The 15,283-nt window shown below is 38.1% G+C and overlaps 1 protein-coding gene across 5 annotated transcripts in view; it reads right to left on the bottom strand.

Moving 5' to 3' along the window:
- tnmd (tenomodulin) overlaps positions 1 to 14,465 on the bottom strand; it is a 152,947-nt gene extending 138,482 nt beyond the window's left edge. For 2 of the 5 annotated variants that reach the window (XM_081611721.1, XM_081611720.1), the window contains exons 1-3: positions 14,341 to 14,451; positions 11,751 to 11,909; positions 7,818 to 7,952 (exon numbers count right to left, since the gene is read on the bottom strand). In XM_081611721.1, coding sequence (XP_081467847.1) covers positions 7,818 to 7,952; positions 11,751 to 11,798 — 183 coding nt within the window. In that variant the 5' untranslated portion in view covers positions 11,799 to 11,909; positions 14,341 to 14,451. Of the gene's footprint in view, positions 1 to 7,817; positions 7,953 to 11,750; positions 11,910 to 13,042; positions 13,153 to 14,340 lie in introns of all 5 variants that reach the window. The other 3 variants (XM_008420604.3, XM_081611719.1, XM_008420605.3) reach the window with 3 other exon arrangements.
- Positions 14,466 to 15,283: the final 818 nt, after the last annotated feature.

The raw sequence follows: 15,283 nt of genomic DNA, 5'->3' as shown, positions 1-15,283 counted from the left end.
TTAGTTTGATCCAATTTAAAGCTGTACACAGGATTCATTTCTCTAAATCTAGGCCTTCTCAGATTTACCCGGATGTTGTGGATATACGTGATAAATGCAAAGGCTCCCCATGTAATCTTGGCCACATGTTCTTTCTTTGACCCAAATTATATCATTTCTGGTCTAATTAATTACATCTTCTGTTCTGAAAGTAAATTTGCAACCTTGTCCACTTGTTGCCATGTTTGGTATCCTCAGCCCCACTTTAGTGCCAAGTTCTGCACAAATGGACATTGTTGCTTTTACATCTTTACTGGCTAGACGTACTTTACAGTTGCACTGGAAGTCTGGTAAATGTCCCTCAATACCCCTCTGGGTTAAAGACATGATGTTTTTTTAAGCTTGAGGAAATCAAATTCACCCTTTGAGGGGCTGCAAAGAAGTTTTACCAAAATGACAAAATGTTTTCTTTTCTTTTTTCAAACTTGGACGTTTTGCCCAACTGAAGGTGCCTGTCTGTGAATTTTGTTTTGGTTATAAATGTGGGTTGTCATACCTGATGAATGATTTATTTATTTATTGATTTTATTTTAAATGGGGTTGACTCTGAGCTGAGATGGGAAGGGGGAGTTTGGGTTTGTTTTTTGTTTTTTTAGTTATATTGTCTATTTTTCTTTTCTGTTGAAAAAAAGGGGCTGAACCTGCTGGATTGTAATTTTGTAATTTTTCTATTTGCACAATGTTTCGTCAGTATTGTATTCAGTGTATTGATTTGTATGTGTGCATCGTGAGATGTGTGTTGTATACTTTTTCCTTCTTTTGGCTCTAATAAAAAAAGCCACCTAATTTATGAATGTTCCACTTTTATAAAAATAATTCAGAAATGGAAAACTGTTGTTTACTGATGCTGATCGTGATCTAGAATTTAAATTACTTTAAATGTCTTAACATTACAGTTTTTCAGAGATCCTGTACACTTCTTTATTTGAAGCAAACTAAATGATTTGAGTAAGACTGACATAAATTGGTCATTTCATACACACTCAGTGAATTCAGTAAAAAAAAACGTAATAAATTAAGTTGGATAAACTCAACTGAACTACTTGGTACCAATTGAAGCAATTCAATTGAGGTGGTTCAGCTAATTTCTTTTTACAGTGCATATCTATTCTACTCTCTGTTGGTTTCAGCCGTCAGATTTCATTTTCACAGACTTGCTGATGTGAACTGGTAATAAAAGAGGATTAATTTACAAGCAGGAAGAATCCCCCAGTGAGACTCGAGGCCCACAACAATAATGAGCGCACGGCAAACACAGTTTTACTGTGAGCCAAAAGACGACGCAGAGAATCTAATCTAGACGCTGAACTGTTTCCTCGTTTTTAAAAAAAAAAGACGCCCGACTCGTCTTTCCCTCCATCTCTCTCACACACGTCCATGCAGGGGGAGAAAATGACAACAAACTTTCATCCTCAGGCCTCTGCAACAGCATATGTTTGCAGGTAATTAAAAGGAGTTCCCAGGCGGTTATCGTGCCATATTGAAAGACAATGCACAGAGCAAATTACCTTTCTGTGGTTATTTATACAAAGCTGGGTGGGCGAGGTCACGATGCTTTGGCGAACTGGATGCAGCAGAGCGTACGCGGCAGTAGATGGGATCAGTCTAATTGCTGCGATACGGTCAAATCCCTGTGTAATATTTGGTATATGTTGCAGGGTGTAGTCCGTGTACATCTCTGAGACTCAGCAGCTTAACAAGTTTATGTAAATTAAACTATTAAATGAGCGTAAAAGAAAGTGCAGATGTGATTGCGAGCTGCATCTCTGGAGTTGGGAAGTAATTTCTGAAGTGGAGAACAAATTTTGTGATTGCCGTTTTTGGTGAAACAATCTCCATCGGTACTCAAAACAGCTTCGCCTGTTTGTCTTCACCGCACCTGCAAATTCTCAGATTTGTCATCTTAAATCTGCATCACTGACTTCCAACTCAGAGCACACATTACACTGTAAACATAGCGCACTGGAAAAGTCTTTAAGCTGCTTTCAATTTGACGTTATTAAACTTTAGACCAGCTGTGTCAAACTCATTTTTGCTTTGGGCCAAATCAAGATCATAAATGCTCTTTAAGGGGCAGTATGTATTGATAAAACCTGTTCACAAACTGATATAAATGAATTTTTAAACTTAAATAAAATTACTGAACATCTTTTCTTTCTTTTTCCTCCAGGATTTTGTGTTTGCGGAACTAATTTGGAAATATTTGCGCTTATTTTTGATGGTGAATGCAACTTTTTATTACTTTTTGTATAGATTATGGATTATAATTGTGCATCAGTTAAGGCTGAGGCAGATGTTTAGTACAAGTAAAAGAGTTTGACAATTTTTGAGAAAAATCTGCAATAAATTCCCAAATATCAGCGCAATAAAAAGTGTGAGAATTTGATAATTTGGTGTGAATTTCCACAATAATTCTCAAGAAACTGGAGAAACTGATTGATAGAATTTGGCAGTAAACTGATAAGAACTGCATAGATTTGACTGATAACATAATATTAAAACACACTTAGTGTTTAGTCTAGAATAGAGAGCCACATAAAAAGCTATGGCGGGCCGGATTTGGCCCACGGACTTTAAGTTTGACACGTTTTAGAAATAAGCCCTTAATTGTAAAGTGCAAGAAAAAAAACTTGTATAGTTTTCTTGTTTTTATTTACAAATTTGAAAGGTTTGGTGTGCATTTGCATTCAAACCTCTTTACTTTGATACCCCTAAATACGTGAAATCTGGAGCAACCAGTTTCCTTTATATTGTTGTTACTAAACTACTTGTGTTTAATTTGTTCTCAATTTAAAAACAACAGTCAAGAATCCAAATATTAGCAGAATAAAGCATTGAAGTTTTTCCCAAACCTGTGTATGAGGTTAACATTTTTTAATTTCTATTCTAAATTTGAGAACATTTGTACTGATTTTGTTCACAAAACTGTCCATCTGTGTAGGATTTTATTGCGAGAAAAGATAGATTTTCTCATTTCTTGGCTGCTGCATTGCACTTTTTTAACAACATTCTTTACCAAGACTTTGATAACAGGAATTACATTCTATTTTCTTTTTCATATTTTCTCTTCTTTCAGCTCAGTTTTGATCTGTTCCTAAAGGAATCCATGTGCTTTTTCTTGGCAGATTGCTCAGACGGGATGATATTACAGCTGCTGTGTGTGTTGCTTTGCACAAAAAAAGGTTCAATCTGATGGCTTCCTCTTGATAAGCTCACTGCAGGTGTCATCGTTTCTCTGCGATGCACTGGTGACCTGTCCAGGACGCATCATGTCTTTCAGGAGAGACTTAAACTCTCCGTTACTGTACAATAACACAGGAGAAAAGCTTTTATGTGGGCACTGAAACCACAAAACATGAGCTGAACGCAAGTCTGCATGCAACTGTGGTTAGTTTGTTCTAAAGTGAGACTTTACATTGCTACGGCAAAACGTTGGAATCTGTGTTTTTGTTTAATGATGACATTCCTCAGTAAGGCAGACAGCTATATGTTGATGTAACTATTATAGGGGGACTGTGTTTGCTAACACAGCGCCGCTTGACTGCAGAAAGAGCCGGAGAGGCCACTGGTTGTCATGGTTACCCGCATTAATCTGGCTGTTTTAACGTTAGCTAGCATGTTGTCAGTCAGCGTGCTACAACTGTTCATCGCAGCGAGATAAAATAAATCATTCTACCAAATGTGGTCAAAAAAAAATCAGTGAATGAGATGCGTCTTAATGACCTATGATCATTAAATGTAGGTGAATCGATAAATGATGAGAGAAAATGTCCGAAACGTCGGATATTACTAACTATATTAAAGCAATTTGATTACGGTTTAAAAAAAAAAAAAAAAAGAGAATTCAGATTTAGCGTGTAAAGAACACATAAAATTAAATAATTTCCTCCCAGTTTGGTCACAGTTAGAGGGGAAATTAAATAAACTAAGTCTTCAGAAATAAAAAATGCGGCGGGTTGAAGGGGAAGCCTGGTGAGGCACAGAGATTATGTGCTAAAATAAAACCTCTGATAGCTGCTGGAGATGCTGCAAAGCTTCGTGCGGCAGTTGCGCCGTGTATAGAGGTGGTTTGCGCTGACTGTGAGTAGGAAATGACCTTACAGCCTGATTGTAAATAGTTTAAGCGGAATAATGTTTTCTTACCTGCGTTCTGATGACGACATGCGCAGTAGAGCGGCTGCTGACGCAACGTGACGCCGACTGATAATCCCAGATACTGACACAGAAATATTCATCAATGTCGGGTCTATTATTAATAATATCAACACGCTAAATCGCCTTTATTCTAGTTTTACCTGGAGTGTTGTTTTTAAAGATCCGTGTATGTTTGAGAAATCATTGAGGTTCTTAAAGAGACAGAGACCCGATTTCAAGAGATCAGATGTGGCTATAGTGTGAAGTAAATTTTCTGTTAGGTTATTTTTAAGATACATATAGCATTTTCATAACAACTGAAATTTAAAAATACTTTGTTAATCCCAAAGGGAAAAGGAATAAATAGACTGAAGGTAAAATATTTACTTCATTTTGCTAAAAAATGATACAGAATCAAGCCCTATTTGTTATTTTTAATCATCATTTTTAGTCATCTTTCAGACTTGGTTTAATCTCATATTACCACAGCTATTGTTTTGTGATGAGAGTCAAAATGTTTTAAGGGAATCCTCAGTGGACGTTCAGCGACTTGGAGCATTCGCTATTTTATATATCTGATCTTTATAATGTGAACACCTAAACTCATCCTAATTTCAGTTTGTTTCCTAGCAGCAAAGAGATGAAGCATAAAAAAAGAAACTACCTCTGGGAGCCATGGCAACAAACAGCATGTCTACATCTCTACACATGATTGAGAACGCCGATATAAATAAGCTCTTTATTTACGTTAAGTTCAGGTTATCAGCGTCTTTCTGGTTTAAAACACACACCTCCTCCAAGAAGCTTTGAATGACACACTGGCCTAATTCCTTACATGTAAAGATGCAGCTCAGGATTAGCTGCTGAATCAATAAATGCTGTATAGGTGCTAGCTGCCAAAAATGAGCAAGCAAACCATCAATCAGCTGTAGCAATCCATCTGCTAACCTTCAGGAAGGCTGTGTTACGTTCAACATATAAAATGCTCTGAAAAATGTTTGTTTTCTGTCATGCCAAAATGTTTTAGATCATTAAACAAGTTTCGGCAGACAAAGCTAACCCATAGGAAGACTAAAAGGAGTGTTTAGATTATGGTTTCCACACCAAGGTGACAAACTAAATCCCCCAACTCTGTTAAATTTGACTAACTATATTTTTTAAATTAGTTTGACAAGCCAAACGTTGCCTGATTACTTATTGGACTTGTAGGCAACAATATGTCAGAAACCAACATGTTATGCAACGTATAAATGTACATTCAAGAACAGATGAGAAACCTATCAGCCTGGAAAGGGTATCAAAAACATTTCTAATGTTTTAGGACCCAACACACTCTAAAACATTTGAAGGTGGTTTAACTTGAAAATGACAGTCCACCTGCTTCCTTGGAAATGCATTTTAAGACAAGAAAATCTTTTTGGTTTTAACTCAGAAAGTTAATGAAAGTTATTAAAGTTCATGAAGTTGATTTAACAACAGGACAAATTGTCTAAACATTGTTTTTTTTTAAGTTTTTTAATCTTGAATTGTGTTTTAAATTAATGCTGCGTCTTAAACCAAATAATTATTTAACAATATGCAAGAAAAAATGATCTCGCCTGGTGAAAGAGTCACATTTCTCTATTATTTTACTCGCACTATCAAATTAAAATAACTACTTATTTTACTTTACAATAATTTAAATTCTTGCTTCAAATTCAATGAACAAAATTTCTAATCTGATAATAAATTTTATTAAACATCACAATGAATTCAGCTCAAAAATATTTTGTCTGAACAGGACATTAAAATAAACATTTGCTTTAATAAAACACAAGAGTCAGATCAACGTAACACACTTCCATAAAAAACATGCCGCTAAGCATTCTGGGAAATAGTTCCCACTCATGTCTTTTTCTTCTTTCAGTTTTTTAAAGTGCTAACCTAAAAACTCTAGTTTTTTCAACCCTTTTAAGGTTTGACGAAATTAATAAAAAGTTAACACAGCTCACTAATATAAGTTTATCTTTCACAAACGCACACATTTAGGTTCAAAATCTAAAACTGGATAAATTTATTTGACTTAAAGAGTAGGAGATGTAGAAACAAATCAAATGTTTTTGAGCCGCATATTACCACAGCGAATGGAGAAAACAAAAACTGCTCAAAATAAAATTGGTGACATTTTCACCAGTTATTATAAAGTTTTTTAATGTGAGTTTGGATAGCTTTATTCCTTATTTACTGAAATCATCACATAAAAAACTACATATTTTTAATTTACTAAGGTTATCTTTCATGTTAAAATTTGTTTTGAATTCAAGTGTGACCAAAAAAAAAAGCCAAAGAAATCTGGTTTCATAGCACTGTACCTCAGTTTTCCCATGTTTCACGAAGTTTCGATCTGACATACAGGTAATTTTTTTCATTATTTTTCTGAGTGGATCCATCTTACTCTCTGATGCAGTGACCAGACAATAAGCCTCCCCCTCAAGGCCCCATTAAAGCAAAACCCAGGGTCTGCAGGTTTGATATTCATCGCCCGGGCAACCTCTGCCATCAACACATTTTGAGCCACGTGAGAATGATCACAGCTTATTAAAGTGGAAATAATGACTGCTCTGCCTCCGGCATGAAATATTTAACAAGGACAAAGGAGATGGCTCAAAGGTGATTCATATCTGTGTTGAAAGGAGGGCGCGCGGACAGCGCCGTCCTTACAGGAAGTGCATGTGACCCTTTGCTAACCTGAGCTGAGGAGGCGCTCTATGCAGCTGAATCTTTTGCCTAACAGACGAATAAGGCGGCGGAGGCTGTTGTGATTTAATGTTTATTAGCCATAACAATGATATTGGCATTAAAACAAACAACATCAAGGACACCACACGCCCTTCTTCTCATCTCTTGACATTTACTGTGCACACAAAGCAGCCTTATAAATTCAGCTCTAAAATGTCTGTTTCGTTTTCAGCCATCATATCAGTTTAATCATTTCTCTTTCTAACCCAGCTCAGAACCTACACAGCATCCAATTCCTGGATGTGAGATTATTGATGTATCCTCCTTCCAACTTGGATAAATTAGCTCTTTTGGCCTCTTGGGAAAAGTCTGGGGAGAAAGGAGGAGAGCGAAAAATTTTCTCCATCAAGCACGATTGAATTGGATTTCACAAGATGAATTGCCTGGACAAGAGTTTATCCCAATTACATTGCCAAGAGGCTCCAGTCCTTCTGTGGCCACTTTGTTCAACAGCAATTAGGGCCAGCTTTTAGTTACCAGGATCCTCCATTGTGAAAAGATGTTTACAGTCCAAGCAGAAAGTAGATAAATGCATCAGTCCAACATTCTGAAGAAGTTAAAAGTGGTTTGTGGTCTGAGCCAAGAACTCACAAAAATTACAGATCCGACAGCCAAAACACGAGGAGGAAAGCGCAGCTGTTACCCGAAGCCCACACATCTTTTAATCTGCAGGAGCACAACATGCAGAGACCGCCCCTGGTTGCTTGTGTGGCCATCCGCTTTCCTCTCTTACTTATTTCATTGTCTTTGATGAGAGCTGCATGATTTGCAGATGTGGAAACTCAGGCTGTCTTTCATCCATCATGAAGACCACATTTACCTCAGATCCAGCAGCAATAAGGCTCTGTTATATTCCTCAGTCTTACCTTTCCCAAGCTGGGGCCCCACAGATACATCAGACTGAAGATGCAGATGGCCAGAACCAGAAACACCACGGCCAGCACCAGAGCCACCCACTGGTAGTTGTGAAATCTGGTCTTCCTCTGTTTTTCTGCCTCCACCTGCAAACAGCAGCGGCTTTTAAGTTGTTTACACAATCACAATGTTTCAACTAATTTTAAATAATCAAAACATTCATGTATTTAAAGGGGAACTATTATTCAAAACTCATATGTTGTACATTTTTATTTTATACTTCAATTTGGGTCTCAACTGCTCCTAAAAAACAACTCAAGCGCTTAAAAAAAACCATCCGGTCATTTTTGGCTGTCTGGAAAACAAGCCAATCCAATGATTCACTTCCTGCTAAAGAGCCCCCTGGTGGCTGAAGAAAGATCAGCAGAAAAGCTTTACTGGGCTACAAGCCACATGGTTCAAAGCGTGGGAAAAAGTACTGGCTTATAGTCCGAAAAATACGGTAAATAAAACCAGCCTGTCTGTAAATCAGCACCTTGAAGCAAGCAGGTCCTGTGTTTGAAGGCGTCACATTTCACTGTGGGGTCGATGTGTTGTAGCCCCTCTCCCTTCACTCTCTAAACATCAGGAATGCCTCTAAGGCCAGAGAGCTCTGGCTGGTTTTGTCTCGTCTGGCTGAAGGACATGCCTCCAGGACGCAGACTGTCCTTAGCATACTTTACAGTCTGTCTAATCTGAAGTGGAGTTTTTCTCCAGCTGTAATCTTGCATTACCTTCCTGTGCAGAGCTATTGTGACTGAGATAAAAATTCCTGACTTGATGGGGATAATAATACCGTCCCTGGTTTGCCTTATTGTTCCCATTTAGTGTTGCATTTGATTTTGAACACTTTTTTTTAATCATGCTTGTGCTCCTTATTCGTCATTTTCTGCCTTGCCTTTAACCCAGTTGTGTGTCAGAATTGAAAAGCTGGCTCTTTCTGCACCTTCATCCCTTTTTTTGTTTTTACTTCCTATTATTGTGACAAAAGCAACAATAAATTAACTTTTTGTGTACTTGTGGAAGCATTGCCCTCACCAGGCTGTTCCAGCTGAAACCTGAGACCTGGAAATAACCAGAATATTACTCCGACTGCAGTCTGTGAAAACACATTGCAAGATCTTATTTTACACCGACACCTCTGCGTTTCATTTGTAGGTTCTGCATGTGGGTCACTCAAAAAAAGAAAAAAAAGAAAAAAAGAAATGCAATGGCTCAGACAGTGAACCAAAGGAAAAAAAAAAATACAAATCTACACATGTCAAAGAAAGGTTACATTTATTAAACTTCCTTTTGGATTAAAACTCTGCCTGCTGCCAACTATTCCCCAAGCTTAAGGACACAAATTAATAAAGACAGTCTTTTGTTCCAGAGGAGCTCCAGCGGGAAGGAAATGAAAACTTCTCATTCACAGTGGACCCCATCTGAAGGTCTCAGAGGACAACGGGAAAGAAGATACGCAAAAAAAAAAGGGGGCTGAGTTCAATTAGCAAAATTGCTGTTGCTTATCTTTGTGTCTTTTAAAGTGATGATAAAGCAGCTCTAGTTTTTTATTGTGGCTGAGCTTGTTACAGTTGTTAAGCATGTTGTAGATTGGCCAGCACATTTACATAGTCATGTTTTAGTATAATGCAGTGCTTTAAAAATTCATGCCGCTTTAGCTTCTCACAGTTTGTCACTTCACCACCACGAACATATTTTATTGGGGTTTGAAGCAAAAGAACCATTGTTCCTCTGAAAATGCCTCTTTAAAGTACTTTGCAGTATGTTGCAGCAAACAAAAATAAAAATAACAAAAAAGATTGCAAAAGAATTTAAGCTCAGATCAGATCCAACATTGATCTCTCAACATCAATGTTTGCCTCGTGTTTTCAAGAGGATTTAAGTCTGGGCTTTGACTGGGCCAATCTGGGCTGGCTGGAAGGTGAACACAGCGCTTTTCGACTCTATGAGAGATGTATGCTTTCAGAATGAGCTGTTTAAGAACCTCTTGTCACTTTAAATCCAAATAAGTCACTGCTGGCCCCACTCAGCATTTACACTCGCATGTAAAAACTGGTGCAAACAGATGCACAATTATCAAAGACACAAACATACATCTTTGAAAAGCAGAAGTAGAGACTCCTGCACAACCAACAAGAGGTTTCTGGATAGTAAGTCAAGAACACAACACAACCTTTTTTTCCAGCAGCCATTGTACAGCGCATACTAGGGTAAAACCAGCTGATTAAACATCCTGTAGCTCTGCTTGCGTTGCTAGGTAACAGGCTGAGCTTCATTGGGGTTGCTAGGTAACAGCTGGGCTTTGCTGCGGTTGCGAGGGGAGGGGCAGTGTCTGCTGATTTGTAGCGTTACATTCAGAAGGTTTTGGAAACAGCTAATTTTCCAGACACCAAAAAATATTAACATATTGCCAAAAACCATCTAAGTGTTTTTTTTTTTTCAGCGTTTGGGCTGTTTTTAGAAACTCAAACAGAAGTACAAAACATAAAAAATGTCTCAACATGAACAATAAAATATATCAAGGTTTTTGGCTGTAACGTCACAAAATCTGAAAATGTCTAAATGAATGGTTATGTAATCCATAATTTAAAATTCAGATGAGAGGAGGAGTGGCGATTTCCCATATGTGAAGGACAGAGATTACATTATAGAGGGCAGCCTAAAAATGTTAAACTACTGGTTTTCCATTAGATGAAACCAACCTGGACAATTCCTCATTGGACATATTTAAGACAGCAGCCAGAAATGTGAGGCACATCAAAGTATAGTTAATCCTGAGGGAATAATAAAAAACAGATGTCTACGGTGGGAGCCAGAAATTCCATACTCTGAATTTCTCAGTGAGCGAAGAGGAAGAGCAAAAAAATAAAAATAAATAAAAAGCAGTGGATGAAATTCACTGTCATGTGGCAGGTTGCATAAGCAGTGGAAACTTAACTGGAGGACAAACCTCTCGCTGGCTGCTCTTTGAATATCAAATGCTCAGAGGGAAAAAGGTGGGATTGAAAGACAGACGGTTGGTCGGACAGAAATAAAGACAGGGATGGAGCAGTCTGAGTGCACAGCGCCCGCCAACTAGTGTTTAAAGGTTTAGGAGTTCAGAATCAGCCAGGCAATTCTTCCTGAGCTCTGGGAGGAAAAGTGCCCAGAGCCCTCCTGTTGTTATCAAGCCAAGAAAGAGCACTTTCTTAAGAAAACAACAGAAAAAACCAGCTCGCCTACATGGCCAACGAGCTGAGGCTGTGGTTCACCCCACCAGGCCACGCTCACTTCCACATTTAAATTCCTGTGGTAGCTAAAACAGGCCACAGGTGACTTCTTATTTATAACCCTTCGTATTCTTGCATTTGTATTTGCAGTATTGGTGACCTTATCTTATAGCCACAATGAAGCAATTAACTTTTTTATTGACCTATATGTAGGAATAATATAATATTGTGCTGATACCTGTTGCTGTGTTCACAGCAAGAAAGAGGGGAAAAAAATCCTCTTTGAGCTTTCATTTCAAATAGCAAGAACACCATAAAGACCTTAAAATGGTTGGGATTAAACAACAAAAGAGTGGAGATGAAGGTAAAAAACCCTGCAGGATTTACCAGGACAACGTATAATTCTGGGGGAAAAAAACTCAAGGGATATTTCTGAAAGATATAAAGTCACCAAAACCCAGACTACTGAAATATTTAACTTGAATCTTACACTCCGGTTTCACTATTTTCTCCTTTTCTAATTTTCAAAGAACTTCTTCTGCCACCTGCCACTGCTTTAATGAGCTTTAATATTTCAAAGCTCATTAACTAAGATTCAATAAAATATACATATAAAACATCCTTTAAAGTTCTCCTTGCAGCTGATTAATCGGCTGCAGTCAAACAAATGGAAAATGAGAAAAATGTACTCACATCCTTCCACAGAAGTTGCTGACTGCTGGATTGACTGCTAGCCTCCATGATGCAAGCCCACAGGAGGAAACTTTCCGATCCTCTTAGCTGAGGAAAATACCAACGCAATGCACGGCAAAGAGTCCAAGCTTCATTCCTCTGCTGTAATTTGGGAGAGCGCTGAAAAGGGAGGAGAGTTTGGGATGGAGTGGAATAACTGTAGGAGTTGTGATACCCATTAAGGCAAAGCAGATGTCCCTCCTGCCGGCCTGCTCCCCTTCTAAAGGTGGTAAAAACGTTTCAGGCTGAAAAAGTAGCCCTCTGTTGAATAAATTACAAACTATAGCTGGATAATAATACTTACAGTGGCTAACCAGCATCCTGATGTCCAGGAAAACACAATGATTGGGCAGAAAATAATAACAGTGGTTCTCCAAAGTGTACATAATCCTGATAAAGAACCTGACTGCTGTTATGTAGAAAAAGGAGACCATGATAAATCATTTTTATGTTAATTTCACCCCTAAACTAAAAAATAAGAAAATATGTTAGAGGTAAACATTTAAAGAGTGAGACTTGAACCACCTTTCCACTCCCTTTCAATATTCAGTCTCCAATTACTGAATTTCATCTTCACCCATAAACTTCAGCCTTGGAACCACAACTAATTGGACCTTAAATGACAATTCAAGGAGGAACGCTTTAACAAGTTTTATTGATTATCACAGGGAGCATCTTCTCAAAACAACTAGAGGATTGTCAGCCCTCTTTTGGTTTCAGGATGATTTAAATGAGGAAGAATAAGGCTTTACCTGCTTGAGGTGCACTGAAGAACACCAACTGTCAGACAGGATGGAGAAAACGTTTTCCATCCTGTCTGACTGACACTTGTCTTGTGTATTGTATCTTGGTCAAAACAAGTGACTAGTGTAAGAGAGAGAGGTCCTGCACCAAAATGATCCAATAAGGAGAGTCCAACATACAGAGGGAAGAGGGAAGGTCATAAAACAATTCAGGTTTAACCACAACAACAAAGGCTTAACACTCGAAAAGGGTCGGCTGGAAACAGGGAAGGCAAAATAGGTAGACTGAGGGAAGAGATTAATTAACATGAGGGATGCTGAAGGAGACATAGACAATAAAACATGGAGAAGGAAGGGGAGATTTGGTTTCAGCTGGTGTATTTTGCTTTCCCAGTGCACAGTGTCAAACAAACCAAACAGTTTTAGCAACCTGCTTACCCCCCGTGCCTGTAGTGACGCTTATGTAAGGATATTTACACACCTGCCACTTTTGGGCTGCTTAAAACAAACCTGAATTAGTTTCCCCTGTTGGTCCGGATATTTTGTGGCAGCATGGACAGGCTTAGTCAGAGTTTAAGAAGAAAACAAGATGGAGAATCTGCGGGATCACCTAAAGAGGACTGTGGACAAGAAATGTCCTTTTATGACAGATTTGAAAAACTTTGTAAGGTACAGATTAACCAAGTCAGGATATTAATAATACATTTCTAAGCAATCCTGGTGTTAATAATTCTTCAAGCAGTTATATGTTTTCATATCCATGCTTTTATTTTGAAGTGGGTCTTTATTTTGAGGGCGTCTTCACTTTCTCCTCCAGATCCGTTGCCGCAGCCACTGACGATGCTAGTGTTAATAGTCATGTGATATTAATGTGTGAATGTTAAGTTTCCGTTCTGACTGTGTTGTTTCGCTTCTGGTGTATGTTTGTAGCCTTGAAAATGTCCGATTTACACTTAGTGTGATCGTGATTTAGCATTAAATGTAACCTTGAACCGTTGGCCTTGAGCCGTTAACCTTTAGCCGTTAGCCGCTAACCGTTAGCAGTTAACCTTTAGCCAAGGGGTGCCCAATACGTCGATCGCGAGAGTTTTGAGTCGATCTCGGCAGATGACAATCTGAACGCCGCCAGGACGCTGAGACCAGCACTTCCTCTTCTGACGGGCTTATCAAAAATATTCACCAATATCCTAAACGTTTGTAGATTCATTAAAAAAGAATAATTATTTTTTTTAAAAATCAACGAAACGTGTTAAAATTAATAATCTCAGTAATTATTGTTTCAACAAGGTGTTGCGCTATTCAGTGCGTTTCGGTCCCATTAACAGAAAAAAAAGGCGACCGACTGACGAGCAGAGCAGGACTTTAAAATGAGCTACTCAACCACCGCTGTGTTCATGAGAGGCCTATTAATAATCGATAAATAATTATCAAGCCTGGAAACCTGATATCGTAAGAGACTGAATGTTGTGTTTTTAAAGTAATCTCTGCTCGGCACGGGCGCAGGCGGTTGCCACGGCAACGGGTGTGCTAAACGACAAAGGGACAAAGTAAAAAGGTGAGAGTGGTTTTGAGTTGATCGTCTGTTCGTTCGGCCTGTTTTACCTTTGCTGTGGCTCATTACAGCCGCTGTAGTTTCTGAACATTCAATAAACGACAAACTTGGACTAATTACCTCGTTCTTTGTGAGTATACGTCACAACAAACATCAAATACGACAAATATATTTCATAAAGTTTTAACAAATTCTACCGCGATAATTATGTGAAATTAAATTAATTATATCCCGACTTAAGAAGATTTGCCTTTACCTTTACTGGGCTCTTTGATTCCTCCTATCAGTCTGTAGTTTCTCATACTGAGATCATCAAACCAAATTTCAGATCCACCATGACTGACTGACACCTGCTGGCGTCAGGTTTGCAACCAGCTTCCGCCTGAGAAACCAGTAACCACCTCCCAGTGTCAGAATCTCACTGAGGAAGGAACTGCATTAGGTTTTCTGTCACTTTATTATTTCTGCTATAACTGATGCATATTCACATATAAATAAGTGAATAGAGTTGAGGTAGATTTCAGGCGGCTGGTGAGAGAAAAAGTAGATCTTGCTCTCAAAAAGTCTGGGCACCCCTGCTTTAGCCGTTAACCCTTTAGCCGGTAACCGTTAGCAGTTCATCTTTAGCCTTAACCGCTAGCCGCTAACCGTTAGCCTTTTTTCGTTGGCCTATAGCTGTTAGCTAGTTTACTTTCAGATTTTCTTCATTGTTCAGGTTAAAACAGATATATTAAAGGGATTATTACTGATGTATGTTTCTTTATTAACTTGTGTTTATTTTACCACAGTAGTAAATCAAAGCTTTATTTATTTTCCTTATTTTCGTATTTTCAGAAAGTGCTGTGTTCCGTGATGGAATGCATTGCTTCATCAGTATATCATTTATAATATTTATTTACCCTGCTGAAGCTTTCTGACATAAGTCTTATTGTGTTTAATTAGGAAAAACCAAGCAACCATGTTACAGCACCCTTTCTTAATTTTTACATTCTTTCCACTGACAGGCTTCTTCATTTTTGTGAACAATTTTCCAGATTAAATGTCATATTAAAGGTGGAAGCAGTTTTATGATTTGTTGTGTTAGCATATTTTTTTTATTTCAAACACTTTTACAGTCCTCTTTTTATTGATGGGTTTAGGTGGATTATGTTTTTTCTGAAGTATCTTGGAGAGCTTAAGTAACTTCTGGCTTTTTTTTC

This window comes from Poecilia reticulata, chromosome 10 (assembly GCF_904066995.2).
Source record: "Poecilia reticulata chromosome 10, P_reticulata-male-v2, whole genome shotgun sequence".
NCBI classification, from domain to species: domain Eukaryota; kingdom Metazoa; phylum Chordata; class Actinopteri; order Cyprinodontiformes; family Poeciliidae; genus Poecilia; species Poecilia reticulata.
Note: the sequence above shows the minus strand (reverse complement) of the source record. Positions and strands in the feature narration are given on the sequence as shown.